Raw genomic sequence first — 17,945 nt, 5'->3', positions numbered from 1 at the left:
ACACTGATTATCACTGCCATGCTTTTTCATGCTTAGGTTTTATTAACTAACAAACTTGGTATTTATATTTTTGTAACTATTACTTACTGAAGCAAACCTAAATCTTCCTTATTTTGGAGGAATGGACTGCTATTCTTTCCTTGTGGAGTCATTCTCTACCTATGGCACATAATAGTGTAGTCTTCTGTGGGCTGTAACGCTTTGGCCTAATTTTGATTGTTAGGATTAGTGTGCAGATACTGGGTGGTGCTGGTCTGACGCAGGAGGTGGTCCCGCCTGGTCTTAGACTGCCAGGAGGCCAGACTAGATGATCTGGTGGTCTCAGCTTCTGGCTTTAAACTGTTTTGATTCTGGGCACGTCTACGCTACAGCACCTACAATGGCATACTTACAGTGCTGCAGTGGTGCTGCTGGGGCATAGATATTTCTTACATTTCCAGAAGGCTTCCCCGCATTGAAGTAAGTAATCTGTGAGAGGCAGTGGACAATTCTGCCAGCCAACTGTTTGCAGGGGTTGATTAAGTTGACTTAGCTATGTTGCATAGGGCATGAAATTTTTCACATTCTTGAGTGATGTAGCTAGGTTGATCCAATTTTTTGGTGCGCATTGGGCCTCTATTACTCCACTTCCACGACAGGCGTAGCACTTAGGGCAATGTAGTTAGAGCGACAGTGTCAATGTAGACATGGCGTTGCTTACATTGACTTGCTGCCTTTCCCACAATGCCCTCCATTGACTGCTAAATCAGTGCAAGTGCTGGCACAAGGAGTGTAGCGTGGACAGGCAAAAGCGAGTCAATTACTGCACAGTGACATAACTTAGATAAACCTAATTTTGTAGTGTAGATTTGCCCTTAGAGATGTTCAAGTTTCTTCCCCGGCTGAGCAGGATGTTTGCTGTGCTTTAGTGAAACACACTAAATCAGGGTGAGTCAATAGGCAGACTGTAGGCCAAATCTGGACCATCAGATGCTTCTGAATGAGTGAGAGCTCTTTCTACTTACTTACAATTATTATTGTTTTTGTATTATTTTCTCTGGAGCCCGGACCTCGACAATACCTTGACCAAGAAATTTGGACCTTGACAAAAAAATAAGTGATCACCCCTGCCCGCAAATCTCCTTTGTTCAGAGTGACCCTCCCAGTGCTAGGCACAACTCCTGTACGGCCTGTCAGGCACAGGGCAGAGGGGTGGCAGGTGGCCTGACGGTTTCGGTGGGTGGGTAGCCACAGGGCTGAACGCTTGCACAGGGGTGCAGAGAAGCCGCTTTGGAGGCAGCTCCCCGCCCGGGCTGCGCTGAACACCGGCGCTCAGACGAGTCACAGGAGCGGGTTTCCATGTAACGCGGGGCTTAATGAGGGGGCGCTTCCTGAGGCGGGCAGGACGCCACGGGGGAGGTCGGCAGGCGGGCCGCGCTGCGGGCTCTCGGAGCAGGCTCGCCGGGCTGCGGCCGGCAGGTGGCGCTGGGCCGCCGCGGTGCTGCCTGAGCCGGGCCCGGAGGCGGGGGCAGCCGGCGGGACATGCGCGCTGGGCCGGCGCCGCCTGGCAAGCGGAGAAGGAGCCCTCGTCCCGGCCGCTGCCTCCGCGCCGTGCTGCGCCCTGCCGGCCCCCTGCCGCCCCGGCAGCACCGCGGGCCGGTCCCGGTCCCCAGCGGCCCCCGCGCGCCCAGCGAGCCGCGGCCAGGCCGGGAAGATGGCGACGCTGGGAGGCGAGTCTCCGGCTTTCCCCGCTGGCCTGGCGGCGGCCGGGGCGCTGCACCCCCAGCACCTCGGCGGGGGCGGCGGCTCGCTCGGCTACAACCTGCCGCTGAGCCGCGCGCTGGAGCGGGCGCTGGAGGAGGCGGCGCACTCCGGGGGGCTCAGCCTGAGCGCCAGGAAGCTGAAGGAGTTCCCGCGGGGCGCGCCCGGCCACGACCTCTCCGACACCGTGCGGGCAGGTGAGCCGGGGGCGGGCATCCCCCCAGGCACCCCCCGCGTGTACCCCCCACTCCGCCCGGGGGCGGGCACCCCTCACTTCCCCCCCCCCGGGGACGGGCACCCCTCACTCCTCCTTCTCCCGGCGTGTACCCCCCACTCCGCCCGGGGACGGGCACCCCTCACTCCCCCCCCCCGGGGACGGGCACCCCCCCCATGTGCCACCTGCATTCCTCATACCTACTGAGGTCTCCCCCCATGCACCCTTCTAGGACAGGTACCTTCTGCATGCCCCCCCTGGGGACAGCTGCAACCCACTCTGTGCATGTACCCACCCCTACATGCACCTCCAGTCCCTTGACAGCCATCCACCCAGGGGGCAGGCCCCCCCACGCCATGCACTACCCCAGAGGGTAGTCATACATCCACAACCCACACGGGGGCTTATACCCATTTCCTCCACATAGCCTCTATGCAAACCAGTAATTCATCTCTTAGTATGGGGATATATTCCACAAACCCTTCATATCCCTGCCCCCCCATACATTTGGGCTACCTATTCACACTCTTGCATATGCCCAGTGAAGTTGGTTGTGTAGTGGTGCTGCAGCTGGTGGGGAGTGGGTGACTACCCACCCACATAGACTCCTGCTGCTGGGGGACGTAAATACAGGTTGAACCTCTCTAGTCCAGCACCCTTGCGACCTGACTGGTGCTGAACCAGGGAATTTTCTGAACTATGGGAGATCAATGTAGGGTGTGGGCAGGTCTCCATAGGCACAGGAAGTAGGGTGCCAGTGGGTCTCCATTGGCATGGGTCTCCATAGGCAGCACCCCCAGGCTTTGCACCCAGCATGGCTCCCCACCCGAGGGCTTTGATGCCTGCCCGGGGTCCCAGCCACCGGCCCCAGGTCTTCCCCCTCCCACCCGGAGCTTACATGCTGTGAATCAGGTGTTCGTGGTGCTCCAGAAGGGCTGGGATGGAGGAGGAGGAGTTGGTAAGTACAGGGCCGCTGGTGTGTGAGAAGGAGGGAGCTTGGCGACCGTGAATGCTCCGCACCCAGTCATTTTTCCCCGTGGGTGCTCCAGCCCTGGAGCACCCACTGAGTCGGTACCTATGCCGGACCACAGATGTTGCCAGACCAGGGAGTGCTGGTTTAGAGCGGATCAGTCTGTACCTACACACGTTTGGGGTTATGTACATCACCTGCATACTTACCCACTCATACACACAAGGACACATACACCTGTACCTCTTGAAGCCCACATAACCACCCAGTATTGTATCCACACGTTGGGATCACATACACTTCTACCTCTCCTGCAGAGAACAGGCACTATAATATTTTTCATGAAGAAGGAGTATGTACCTTTTTTAAACCCAGACCAGGTTTCACCTTTAATAGTTCCTTAGCTTTGTCTGTGGTGGCTGCTGCTGGTGACTGGTTCTCAGAATGATTAGTTTCAGTGCTTCAAGCGAGTTGTACCTATGGAGTAGATGAAATATATAAAAGGAAATTTATACATATATTAATTATCATGCTGGATCAGACCAATGGTCCATCCACTCTAGTATTTTGTCATTGACAGTAGAAGATGCAAGAAACCCTGTAGCGGATAACCTGTTTGTAGAGGAGTTAGTGTTCAGCTGTCCTTTGAAGCATTGGGGTTTACATCCTTCCCGTTCACAGCATAAAACAAAACCCAACCCTCATTTTTTTTCAAATATATCTAGCCTTGTAAATTTCTGATCTTTATTTAAATCCTATTAAGCTATTGATCTTTGGGTAGCAATGAGTTAATTAGGTATTGTGAAATCACTTGTGTATTGACCACACATACTTGTAATATTTGTATATGTATCGTGTGTGTGCATGAATGCACAAATGTTTACATGCGATGTATACAGCATTTAATGTACACTGTTACGGGTATTACATGCATATGTTCATGTTTGCCATAGGCTTACTCTTCCTAAAAAAAAATTATTTAGTTGAAGTTTGTAAAAAAAAAAAATAATTTTTTTTTTCATTTGAACATACTGGTTTGAAGCTTTTTATGTGCTGCAGTGTGGGTATGTACTCTTGTAACACTTTAACTAGGTAATGTGTTTGCAGAAAACACAACATGGAAGGGGATTTTCATCCTGGTTTTGCTTGATCTACATGGAGTCTGCAGAAGCAGTCTGTATCTTGATTTTGAAAAAGCAGAGTTTGCTCTTTATGATAAGTCTTTGTAACCTGATCCTTTTTTGGGGAGTTATGTATTTTAAAAAAATTAAAGTATCTGCATATCATCTTAACAGCATGTTGTAACCTGTTAAAGTGAACAGCCTGTTTTGTGAGTTATGTCATGGGTTGATATTTCTGGAGGGGCAGTCAGTTGTTTCACTATTTGCTTTACAAAAGCAGAACATATGAACAGTTGGAGGATATGTATGGCCAGGTCATCTAACTCTTACAGGACATTTTTGTGACAGTAATTTTTGTCTCACCCCTCCTTACATTTACATTATGTAAATACAATGCTCTTTTTGCAGCAGTTAAGTCGTACTTATTAAATTTTACTTTTACCTTTTGGCAGATAATCACTTTGACTTTCTTTCTGGAGTACTTCAACTTTGGTGCTCGTTTTAAACTTCATAGCACAGGGAGACAGGAACTTTAAGCTCAGAGATGTGAGTAATAGGGGACTTGCAAAGAAGTAAAACCTTGTCTGCACCCTGGCAGCATCTTCCTGGGGTCACAGATTTCTCAGTTGCACATTTCTTAACATAAGTTTTCAGCAAAATCTGAAACTGCAGGTACTTTATAATAAAAGATTCTCAAGGGTGGTTCCTGAACATGCTCCCCGTGTTTTAGCCAGATATAACGAAATATAAGCTGCAAAGTGTGGCTAATGTAAATAGCCTAAAGCAAAATATTTCTTAAGTTCAAATTTGATCATGTATGTTTTTCTTCAGCAAAATGTAGGACTGTATAAAGAACTCAAATTGCTTCCTATATTTTTGGAAGCTTATGGCCAAGATAGAAAATACAAAATACAGATCATTTTTCATGACATCCTTTAGATGCAGTTTGGGCACAGAGTATTAGTAAAATTTATTCAAATGTTTTGGCTGAAAATGGTGCTGAAAAATGTCTTTGCAGAATGGAAGTATATAAACCATCTGTGTCACGTGCATGTATCTTTACTAAGTTTTTATTGTTTAATGTTAGTAAAGAAGTTATGCAAAGATTGAGGTTGCTTATGGTCAACTTTATTGTACTACGTTTCCTTAAGTAAATGAGGTTACTAGATGAAATATCATACATAAAGAGTAAAATACCCTCAAGTGTTTTCTTAAAGGTACATATTTTGGTTAAAAATCATATTTAAAGAAACTAATATCCTTATTTATGTAGTTAAACAACCCAGACTACTAGAACTGGAAAATTTTGGGTTTGTTTTTCCTTTTGTTTACTACTTGCTTGTCACTCAAATTGGATAATGAAAATAGACTAGTCATTTTCACTTCCTAACTATCCTTCACCAGTGCAATGTTTGGGTTATAAGCGTTTGGGGTAATGCTCAAATCAAAAACCCACTTCTCATTTTAAATCAAACATGAAAATTTAACTTTAAAGCAGTCTTGTGCAAAAAAACCCAAGTCTACTAGATAAAATGAACTTCTGAGGGCTAACTAGTTGGCAGTATTCCTTTAATACTCCTTTTTTAAAATGCTTGTAAATGCATGGATTTAATTTACAGGGTTTCTGACACCTGTGGCATCTAACAAAAAATCATAACCAGTATGAAATATTCTAATTACGTAACATTTTTATATGAAGATTGGTCTTGAAGTTTATATATCTTTAAAAATGACTTAAAGTTGGTTTTTTATCACTCTAAACTTGTTTTAGTAGATAAAGTCCTATTGCAGAGAGCTCTTTAAAGCAATATTTCAAAGCTACCTTTACTCATTATGGGCATTACCTGCTCCTACTAAAGTCAATGTCAAAACTCCCAATAAAGTCAACTCTCACTGCAGTAGGACTAGACTCCAGGTATGAATGAGAATCTGGTATAAATGTGCAATATTAATATGAAGGACAGTAGAACTAAGGATACTAAATAGGATGTATTTTTGAAATGTCTAAAAGTGTTGTTCATTTGAAAACTATTAAAAAGGTCTAAACAATTTAAAATTTTTTAATACACTGTTATTCATTTGGGAATTTTTCTGCTTAAGAACTGAATGAGTCAGTAAACTGAATTTTCAAGTTCTTTATTGGATGTGAAGTATTAAGGGATGTCTATTACAAAAAGACTTAGGGCATAGCAAAGTCTTTTTTTATATAAAGTTTCTGGTTAGATTTTTCTAAACCACATCAGTGTGGCTGCATTGCACAAGCAGTTTCAAAAATAATAAATGCTATTCTTATCACTTGTATTACAGACTGGATTATGCAAAAGACAGTGGCACACTAATCATATACTTCTAGAGTGAGTGTGTAATTATATTCCACACAACCACTGGGAAAGCTAGAAGCATATTAGTTTATAAAAAGAAAAGTTACTTTAGATGTGCAACCATGGCTGTGTCTGTCAGTTACTGTAACCTCTTTTTGTGAGTCTTGACTATATTTCTGGAGACTGATCCAGCAAACCTTTTCTTGTGTAACTAATACCTATATGATCCCATTGATTTCAGTGTAAGGATTGCACACATGAATAGGATTACTTGTGTGAGTAAAGAAATGCAGGACGTGGGACTTGCTTTTTTAAATTGGTTAACAAAACCATTTAAAAAAGGTACAAAACTATTTAAACATAGTTACTTGGCTAATTTGGAACAGGTGGAAACATGATTTTTTTTTAAGTTGCTTAAAATTCTCTGTAAATCAGCAGGTCTCAATACCATGTTTTTAAAATGGTTATTCCTGTGCAATGCTGCCCAGGCAAAACCATTAGTTTGAAACCATCTTCAAATAACTAAGTTACAAGTGGGAATGTATGTGACTTTGCTTTCCATATTCTCTTACGATGACTGGGGCTGCTCACACTCACCCTCTGCTCCCTAGGAGATCGATTTCAGGTGTTTTTTATTTAGCTTTTAATGAGCACTTTTGATTGAAATATGACATATAAAAGTTTGGCTCTGAGGATTCTTTCTACAGAATCTGAAAAATGTATTTTTGATGGTTTTTTATTATAAATTTTAAATACGTTAAGGCTTAACAAGTTCTACATTGCTTTTCATTTGAATTTAGTCCAAGATGGTGCTTGTTAAACCACAATAATTTGTAGTACTTTTTGTAACTCTTCTTAGAAGTTAGCTCCCCTCCTTAGATGAACTGACCATTTAATTTTTTTCTTATGTTGAAACTGGTTTCAGTTATTATCCATTAATTAAAAATGTTTGCCCACAAATTCAGATTTCCCACAGCTTCTTTTTATAAAAACTATACACATTTAATTATTTTAATTTATTCTGATTAATTTCCTCCAACCCTTTGCTATCCTAGTTGCTCTTCACAATGCTCTGTTTCTGGTAATTTTGCTAATTAGATCAGTAGATGTTCAGTCAACTCCATTTAAGATGGATATAGGTTGTTTCGGGGAGGAGTAAACAATCAGACAATCCAAATAAAAACTCATTTTCCCAAACCAGGTTTCTCTAAGATTTTTGTTGAATAAGTTATGGGGGGGGAAAAAAAAAGAGTATGACTATTTGACAGGTCCTATTTACTTCCTCTCTGACTTCCTTCCCTTTCCCAATGCCCACTCTGCTCCATTCATCCAGAGAGAACATAATTATTGCCTTGAATGGACGCTGAATAAAATGAATAAATTGGGCTTTGCACAAAAAGCTTCATTCAACAAAATTACTGTAATTTAACCAAATTATAAGAGTATATGGCAAATTATAATCCACCACAAGATAATATTAAAAAAAAATCAAATTCTGTATAAAACCAAAATAAGAATGATTTGAGCAAGAGCATTCACATTTCAGGAATTAATCATAATACTGATAGCGCATCTGTGATTTTCTCTTGTGCCTAGATGTTTGACATTTAATCCTTTTACTGAAGGTTTCTTATGTTTATTTAAGGCCTTTTAACCTTGCTCAGAGTAGCTTTTATATAAATATTACTCTAAACTTATTGGAATAATGAGGGGAGGGAAGTTAATTTGAGAGAAATAAATTATTATTACAGAGCCATCAAAACCAAAGCTTAAGGGAAATACAGAAATGTATAAAAAAGTGGAAAAATCATATCAAGTAAATAAATGGAAGTCCAGTATTGTTTACCCAACTGTCAAAACAATATTGCTATTTTAGACTGAAATGTCTTGACATTATTTTTAGTCTAAACAGCCCTGTATCAACATCTTAAGGTTTCTTTTTTCTGAAGGGCTATCCTTTATAGAAGATCTTTCAGTATAAAGGAACCATTTGGAAGTAAAAAGGCTGCTAGTGATTAGTAATCACAGCCTAGCCCTTTCGAAGTCATTTTCCTTTTCGTTTGGGGCCCATAGTAGATGTACTCCCTTCAGGTTTTGGGACCCCATAAATGTCAAGGCTAAACAAATCCTTTTTAAAAAGTACCTATTTGACCTTTTTGTTACTGAGCCTTGAATATTTTGTGGTACAAGCTGATGGCTAATGTTTAAAGCTTGTCACAGATTTTTTTTTCCTGTAAAACCTGTGCAAGTCCCTCTTACATTCTCCGACAGCTAGCCTTTGTGACCATGTTACTTCCTCTTTTGGGAAAGACTCCAGATCACTTTGTGGTCAATTTTTTTCCCATATGTAAAACGAGGACAATAATAGTTAATATCCTCACAGTGATGATGTGACTATTAATTAATCAGTGCTTATAGAGTGCTGTTAAGTGCTAAATATTAGAATGAGAGGAAGATGAGGAGATGGAGAGACAGTAGAACACAGGAAGGACCAAGTGTGAGAGAGTGAAATGAAAATTTGTGGAAGTGCAAGATACAGAATAAGAGGAAGAAAGGAAATGAGGCAACATAATGTGGGCCTGAACAGAGAGAATAGTTATGAGTATGAATGAAAACCAGCTTTTCAAAGAAAACAGCATTAGAGAGTAATGACAGAAAATTCATGAAGATGGATAGAATGGAAGACGAGAAAAGAGAATAAAGAATTGGAAGAAGTAAATAAGCAAGAAGAGACCTAAGTAAGTTTGACTAGTTGAATTTTATATTCTGAGAGAAATCTTACATCTCTAAATTAGAAGAAAGAGGGTGAGATTTTGAGCAGTTAAGTTATGTTAATATTGTTGGCTATTTAGGCTTAGGTAGTCCAACACTGGAGACAGAGAAAATAACACAAAATTAACAGGTGAATAATGCATTTATGTGCAGGCATGTCCACTTCTAATTTTAAAATGTTGACAAGTATACATTAAAGCCAGCACAAGAAGCTGGATTTCTCTTTCCACGCAGGAGAGAAAGCTGATGGTATTACTGATATTTGTAAAAATGCAAATTATTCTCTTCCCAAAACCCTAAGGCTGGTCTTGTATGTAGTAGCATGACCACATGAAAGGATGGAATGGCACAAGATGCTGATGCCACCTCTGTTCCTAACTGTACTCTCGCTGACCGCAGCCAGTTTTTTTGCTCACTTTTTGGGAGACTAGTCCCTGTGTCCACACCTTTGATTGTCCAATCCCCATTCCTGCCTCCTCAAAGGTCAGAGTTTAGGCTTCTTTTATAAATATCCATGTCAATAGGGTCATTGATGGGCTCAGAGGCCTAGTGGTTAGCATCCACTGAGTAATGGGGGCAGTGATGGGGGAGCCCAGGCCCTACGAGGATCAGCAGCATTTGGCCTCAGGGGAGAGAGGGTCCTCCAAGTTACCTTCCCTGGGCCATTTCCTACCACTGTTTTCCTTCGTCAGCTTCTGGTCCCAAATAAGTTAAAAGAAACCAAGCTATCAGCTCCAACAGGGCTCAGCATATAGACCTGTTCCCTCAGGAAGGCTTCTCCAGCGCCTTTGGCAGGAGCCTTCAGGGTAGGTCTGTCTTTCTTCCCTGCTAAGTTGGGTTGCTCCCTTTTCAACCCCTCCGGTTGGAGCAGCCTCTTCAGGGCTGGAAGGGCAGGGCTACCTGCACCCAATATGGTCTTCTAATCCTTTCTGGCCTAATGTGGGGTTTGTAAACTGCATTACAGTCCATTAGTACCAAATAAGCCAGTTAGCTCAAATAAAGAAAGTTTTTTGACATTGAAAACAAAATTTTAAAAAATCAGTACTTAAAAGCTAGGTTCAGTTAGCAGTATTGAAGTCTTGAGAGTAGAGTAGTTAGAATTTATTGAGTAGAGTTAAACATCTTACCTCTCAGCGACAGTGTTGATCTTGCAGTTAACAAGCTGAGTTCTAGTCAGTTTGAGTTGTCGTCCTAGTTTGTTGGTTACATGTGGCTCCTCCTTCAGGGATTGGGAATGTGGGTGCCAGGCCATCGTCCATGGGTCCCAAAATATTGTAAGGCCTGTGGTGAAACAAATCTTGATATAATTTTTATTTAAATTTGAGACTTGAAATTTGGAGTGTTAGGGAGGAATAAGACTTGGTTCCTTCAGGGCTTTTCATTTTTAAACCTTAAAGTGCTTTGTTTTGTAAAGGAGGGCAAGGGCCAGACTTACCAAGGTGATAGGCACCGAGTGACATTTACAAGTGCCCAAATAAATTTGGCACCTAACTCCCATTGAAAGTCAATAGGATTTAAACTCCTAAATGTCTGTGGCACTTTTGAAAATTCCACTAGTTGCCCATCTGCATCGTTAGGCACCTAAATACTCTTCTAAATCTAGCCCCATGTATCTTTATCTCCTTTTAGCATATAGGGAAGCACATAGAGAGAAAGGACTTGCCCAGATTCACAGAATAGGTCAGTGGCAGAGACAGAAATAGATCCAAGTCTCCTGGTTCCAGCTGCAGTCCACTGGACCACAATGCCTCCCAATTAGACTTTGGGGTGTAGCAAACCCATCAAAGTTTATTCACTCATATCAAAGAGGTTTGTTGAATATGTTTTAAGGAATTCCTCACAGTCTTAACACAGTATCATCTCAAAGAATAGTTCCTTCCTGCTATGGTTGTGAGTAAACATACCCTTTTGGGAAGTCTTGTGTATTGACTGTGTTTCTACCCTATGTGGTGGTCTTGTTTATTCTCAGGCTGACTTGTTGGCCAGCATGCCTTTTTCTTTCTCTCCTTGTATGGTACTGATCACTATAGTGTATGAACACCTCAACATATTTAAAAATAGAAATAACAGTAACAATCTTTGTTCCTTCCATCCCAGGCTGTAGGAGAAATATTAAGATTATTTTTATACTTGTGTATGAAGACTTTACTGAGAGAGAGCGCCAAATAAGATGAGAATTGCATATATTTGTGAATGTGATGAGGTCTGTAGTCATTCCTGGATCTGGAGAAAGTGAGTTTCCTACTTAGCAATGCCTGTGAAAATTCTTTTATTTGAGCATAAGCTTTCGTGAGCTACAGCTCACTTCATCGAAAGCTTAAGCTCAAATAAATTTGTTAGTCTCTGAGGTGCCACAAGTACTCCTTTTCTTTTTGTGAATACAGACTAACACGGCTGCTACTCTGAAACCTGTGAAAAATTCTGACTCTCATGATCACAAGTCTGCTGACAGTTTCAGTGGAGCACAGCTGTTATGGGAGGTCCTGAGCCTGAGGGAACTGTGATCTGAGGTAGCTACGCATGATCCCATGCTGGGCTTTGAATGTCAGGACAGAGAACTTGAACTCCTCGCAGCGGGGAGGTAGAGCAGACAGCCGAATACACAGTAATTTGTCTTACTAAGTGGACAAGCTGCTGTCTTTTATATCAGTTGTAGTTTTCTCAGGGCATATGGTTTCATTTCTAGATACGAGATGCAGTAATCAAGCCTGGAGGTCACTGACTTACGGATCTCTTGGTCTGAAAATATGTTCTTTACAATGCTGAGCTTGTTGTCAGTGTTGAAAAACTAAGAGTAATACTTGAATTAATAGGTTAACTAATTGGAAATTAACTTTGTTTTTTTTTTACTTTTCAGTAGATGAAGGCATTGAAATATATGAATCCACTTGCTTGTGGCAGAGTTTTGTGTAACTTATGTTGTGGTGGTATCTTTGAGATAAATGATAGCACCTGCATTCTGCTCACTAATCCATCCCTCTCAAAATACCTAATAATATTTCAGACTTTTACGCAATTTTTATACAGTTGGCTTTAAAACTCTCCAAGCCTCAGAATTACATGGTTTGAAGTGCAGGGCTGGTAATAGGCATTCTGGACTGGTAACAGGTTTAATTTCCGGTTGTTTCTTTTGTTAACCATAAAGACTAGAATCAGAGGCATTGTACTAATGCAGTGCTGGGACTACAACACTTTTGAGATGGCTGATGTTAGAATAGTGACATTATTTTAGGTAGTAAAGCTATTTCAGATAATTTTTTTTTGCAGTGCTGTAGCCATGCTTCTTAACAATCTGCTCCACCGTGAATTTAACTATGACACTCTGAGTACCTATCCCAGACTTAAAGAAGAGCTCTGGTGTAGCTCAAAAGCTTGTCCCTTTCACAAACAGCAGTTGGTCCAATAAAAGATAATTTTTGGAAATTTCTAAAACTTGGCTAGTTTTTTCTCCTCTTCTAATGTACAGTTACTAATTCTAATGTACTAAAGTACAATTTAACTTGAGGTATCACACTATTGACTTTGTCATATTTCAAATTCTACAATATAAAGCATTTACTAGTACATTATTAAGTACCATTTAAACACCAACTTGTGAAAATGTTAAAATGGAACTGATGTGTTTTGACAAGGGAAGATATTGTGAGGATAGGTAACTGAAAAATCAACCAAAATTCAAGATGTAGAAATCATGGAAATAGTTGTTAGGCAGAAAAATAGATAGAGAAGAAGTATAAGGTAAATAAAGTACCTCATGTTGTCAGTGATTATTAGTAATGCTTTGTGGTGCCTTTATTTTAAATTCAGCATGTATTTCTGAGAATGCAATTAGGTCCAGTTGAACTTCTGTAAATCTGGTTCCCTTACACCAAAATAATACAGCAAATAAAAAAGCTGACCTTCATATTTAAAGTAAAAGAAAAGAGCAACAGCATAATAAAAATTCATAGATTTAAAGGCCAAAAGAGACCGGTTGTGATCATCTAGTATAACTTCCTGCTTACCACAAACTGTAGGACTTTCCTGATTTAATTCCTGCTTCAAGTCCAATACCTGTGGTTGAACTAGAGCGTATCTCTTACAACGGTATCCAGTCTTGATTAAAACATTTCCAGTGATGGAGAATCCACAACCATGCTGGGTAAATTCTTCCAGTGGTTAGTTACTCACACTATTCAAAATGTATGCCTTATTTCTAGTCTGAATTTTTCTAGCTTAATTTTCCAGCAATTGGATATTGTTATGCCTTTGTCTGTTTGACTGAGGAGCCCTCCATTATCAAATTTCCACTTCCCATATAGGAACTTATAGACTGATCAAATACCCTTAACCGTAACCTTCTCTCTGATAAACTAATAGATCAAGTTCCTTGAAACTCACTACTATAAGGCATTTTCCCCAATCCTTTTCTGAACCCTCTCCCAATTTTTCAACATCGTTCTTTAATTGTGGACACCAGAACTGGATACATTATTCCTGTAGAAGTTGCACTTCTGCCAAATATAGAGGTCATAAACACCTCTACTCCTGCTGATATTCCCCTGGCTAAACATCCAAGAATTGTATTATCTCTTTTAGCTTCAGTGTCACACCCTGGAGCTCCTCTTCAACCGATTATCCTCCACGACCGCCCCCCCCCCATTTTTTTTTAGAGTTCTGCTTCTGAGGATAGTCCCCCATCCTTTAAGTATTGCTTATATTCTTCGTTCACAGATGTATGACTTTACATTTGGTCATATTGAAATGCATGTTTGCTTGTTCCCAGCATAACCAGCTGATCCAGATGGCTCTGAATTGGTGACCACATCTCTTCATTATTTACCACTCACTCAGTCTTTGTGTCATCTGCAAATTTTGTCAGTAATGATTTTGTTTTCTTCCAGATTGTTGATAAAAATATTAACTAGCATAGGACCAGGAACTGATCCATATAGGAGTGTTGGACATAATTTTCCTAATAAACTCATTAAGGATTTCCCTGACTCAGTTTTCACACAAGCATTCGTTTATTAGTCTGAAGGTCACTTGGTATTGGTTACATGTAGAATATTAATATAAGCATATATACCCTTATATTCTCTGTCTTAGCAACAATATAATTATAAGCATTTTCTGAATACTTACAATCAGATTAGGCCTGGGAGACATCCCATTATGGTGTGAAGGGTAAGGAAAAGCTCCAGAGGGATAAGGAAAAGTTCTGACAAAGAACTCCCAGAAAACCTTGTCTTTTATACACTATAACAAACAAGTGATATCAGTGCTAGTTATTGGACCTTAGTTAAAATCAGCTGAAGCAATTTAGGGCTGCAGTCTGCTTTCATCAGTTTTCCTCCTTATCTTATATTTTTTCTCAACTACTGGGCTAAGCATTTTCTAACCAATTATTTACTGCACCTAGTGCCCAGTTAACCAGTTTTCTTAATAGGTGTGCGACAGTTCTGAAAAAAGGACCATATTTTATGAGTTTACTGTACCCACCCTACACACACCCAGATCATCTATCACTTGAAAGATTTTATATATGTTTAGATGAAGTATGATTTGGAGGTGTCAGGAGGTGCTGTATGCCTGTAGTTGTGAAACAATAGTACCCAAAATGAGTGTCACTTTTTGCATAGTTCCAGAAACACTGCAGTATGACTGACTTTAGTTTTTATTGTTTAGTTAATTTCAGCACTGTGGTGTTTACTGGTCAGAATGATCAAATGACATGTATTAAGATTTTTATTGGTTTTGCCTGGGCAAGCTTTTTTAGAAATGAAGCTGTTTAGCATATAATCTAAATGGCAAATACCAATATTTTTCAAGATACTAACATTAAATGTTTTCAAATAATATATTCTTAATTGTCAAAGTATCTCACAAGCGATTATTATAGTTTTCTACATTTTTCAGTTGAAACTTGCTGTCCAGACCCATCTCTCACTGAAGGTTGTGGACTAGTAGAGGTAGATTGTGTGCCCACAATTTGTAGAGCATAGTGGGTAGACACAAATGCATATATAAATTCCTAATGTAATGCTTCTCTATTTGTAAGCTTTTGTACATATGACGTTGCACCTGATCTGCCTGGTAGAATGTTTTAATTTGCAATTGCCTGTTCATGCAGTACAAGCCTTTGAAATATTATAGAAATTAGCTTTTTAGTTTAGTGATGCTTATACAAAAATGTCAGTTCTGATGCTAACATAGATCTAATTTATATCTTCTGTAGTACAAATCTGTGTACTTGTACAAAATGAAAAACGGTGGTGGTGGTAATGCTAACAATGTACTTTGGGAATTTTACCTCTACAGAGAAGTTACAGTGTATGAAGACTTCGAGGACACAAGCCCCTTAAAACGTACTTGAAAGAACAGGACTTGCCACAAATTTGGAAAATGTGTTACTTGTCAAGAAAATCAAAAGAATGCAAAACTACCAAAAGCTACCAGTGCTGAACAGAATTCGGTGATTCTGGCAGCAGAAGCCAGGAGAGATTAATTGTATGGAAGACTACTGGCTGAGTTTTTTAGGTTAGATGAAATTAGACGAAGGTTTCTAACGATCAGAGGAGAGAAGTTTTGGAATAGCCTTCCAAGGGAAGCAGTGGGGGCAAAAAACCTATCTGACTTGATAAGTTTATGGAGGCGATGGGATAACATGATTTTGGCAATTAATTGATCTTTAACTATTCATGGTAAATAGGCCCAATGGCCTGTGATGGGATGCTAGATGGGGTGGGATCTGAGTTACTACAGAGAATTCTTTCCTGGGTATCTGGCTGGTGAATCTTGCCCACATGCTCAGGGTTTAGCTGATGGCCATATTTGGGGTCGGGAAGGAATTTTCTTCCAGGGCAGATTGGAAGAGGCCCTGGAGGTTTTTCGCCTTCCTCTGTAGCATGGGGCCCGGGTCACTTGCTGGAGGATTCTCTGCTCCTTGAAGTCTTTAAACCACGATTTGAGGACTTCAGTAGCTCAGACATAGGTGAGAGGTTTTTCGCAGGAGTGGGTGGGTGAGATTCTGTGGCCTGCCTTGTGCAGGAGGTCAGACTAGATGATTATAATGGTCCCTTCTGACCTTAATATCTATGAATCTATGTGCTACCAGTTATTACAGGAGCTGCTTTCAGAAAATTCACAAGCCAGCTGAATTTGGCACGTCAAAGTTGAATTGAACACGGGAAAGAAAACAGACTAAATCTGATCAGACAAAGTCATGTTCACCTGCTTCTATAATCACCAGAGCAAGTATATCCTTTGGTGATTGGATCTGTTGCATTGTTTGCTTGAGAACAACACACAAGAAACATCATAAAAGAGAAACATTTGAGAGAGCAACCTATCTAAGGGAGGAAGCACTTCAAAAAGGAGATGACATTTTGTGCAGAATATCTGTCGAATACTTGATTGCTAAGGATGCAGTTTATCACTCAACATGCCATTCTTTCTACTTGATTAAAACTAATCTTAAAGCAAACCATCTGGTTATACTGCAGCAGTAGTCACCTTATGACATTGCATTTTATCAGCTGATTGAAGAGAGAGACAGTGATCTTATCTATAACAAGAAGGCTGTTCTCCAGTCCTAGCTGCTAAAAAGTTAAAGTCCATCTTCCCTCAGATGTAGAAACTGCAAGCTGCTCCAGTAGCAAATTACAGGCAAGATTAGAAAAATACTATGGTTCTGCAATTCCATTCCCTTCAAAGTCAGGTGATAGTAATTTGCAGAGGTCAGCTATTTTTGTGCCCCTGTTTGTGCAGGAGTTTGTCCTTTGGTTGGTAAAGAGGCTTATAATTCAGCCAACAATGAATATCGTACTTCAGAAGATAGTCGTATAAGGTGCGTGACAGTTGTGGAGTGCATACTATTGAACAGTTCCAAAATTATGACACCACTGCACATAAGTCTGGCTGCACAGTTGCACCCTGAGTTTGGGTCTCACAATTTAATTGACATACTACACCTTCATGGATTCTGCATCAATTATGATGAGCTGAGGTGATTCATCACTGGTGCTGCAAAAACTAAAGTAGAAAGACTCCAGGGACATATGTTCATTCCAAATGGAATTGTACCACTTTGTGCTGGTGGAAATCTCATCCATGAAGGAAATAACATAGAAAGCAACATAGAGACCTTCCATTCAATGGCTAGAGAAGTATTTTAGGAATAGTCTGCAGATAGTCCAGCATCACAAGAAATATCACTGAAGTGCGGGAAAGAAAAGTCACTTATTTTCGAGGGGCAATCAGAGTCGTTTATGCAGTGTGCAGCATTTGAAAAACCTAGAACATATCCAGAATGGAGTTGCTGTGAAAAAGAACTTGAAAATATAAACCCTTGTTGCTTACAAATGGACCCTGTCTGAGATCTTTCCTGGTGTCTTTTAAGACTATTGTCTCGTGATGTCCTGCCAATACCAAATTACATTGATGATGTTCACACTAAAGTGATTCCATTTTGGACTGGTTTAAACCGCAAACTTGCAACAGAGAAGAGCACCTAGACAGCAGTTGCATATGCACCTATTGTGGATGCCAACCAGCTGACATGGCCGCAGTCTATATCACAATGCTGAAATAAGGAAATAGGAATAGCTCTAGGACAGCAGCATGCGGTTCAGATCTTGGATCAGCAGCTGTTTGCTGTTGCTCAGCAAGTGAAATGGATTCTCCTAAATGAAATTTATACCAGTGTGATTTGCCTGGGTGGTTTTCACAGCCCGTGCTGTTTTATTGCATGTTTTGGGAAATTTTGGGGAGATGCAGGATCGCTTGACCTTTATGTGGATTCTGATGTATATGCAGCTTGTATTGCA

General features: G+C 40.7%; 1 protein-coding gene across 21 annotated transcripts in view; it reads left to right on the top strand.

Moving 5' to 3' along the window:
• Nucleotides 1–1,520: 1,520 nt before the first annotated feature.
• The window catches only part of LRCH1 (leucine rich repeats and calponin homology domain containing 1), a 228,118-nt gene continuing 211,693 nt past the window's right edge, over nucleotides 1,521–17,945 (top strand). For 6 of the 21 annotated variants that reach the window (XR_012158919.2, XR_012158934.2, XM_073344320.2 and 3 more), the window contains exon 1: nucleotides 1,525–1,937. Coding sequence is in view for 13 of the 21 variants with exons in the window: in XM_073344320.2 (XP_073200421.1) it covers nucleotides 1,694–1,937 (244 nt within the window). In the remaining 8 variants the exon portion in view is untranslated. Of the gene's footprint in view, nucleotides 1,938–17,945 lie in introns of all 21 variants that reach the window. The other 15 variants (XR_012158930.2, XM_073344329.2, XM_073344363.2 and 12 more) reach the window with 6 other exon arrangements.

The sequence above is a fragment of the Lepidochelys kempii genome, chromosome 1, assembly GCF_965140285.1.
Source record: "Lepidochelys kempii isolate rLepKem1 chromosome 1, rLepKem1.hap1, whole genome shotgun sequence".
NCBI lineage: Eukaryota > Metazoa > Chordata > Testudines > Cheloniidae > Lepidochelys > Lepidochelys kempii.
Note: the sequence above shows the minus strand (reverse complement) of the source record. Positions and strands in the feature narration are given on the sequence as shown.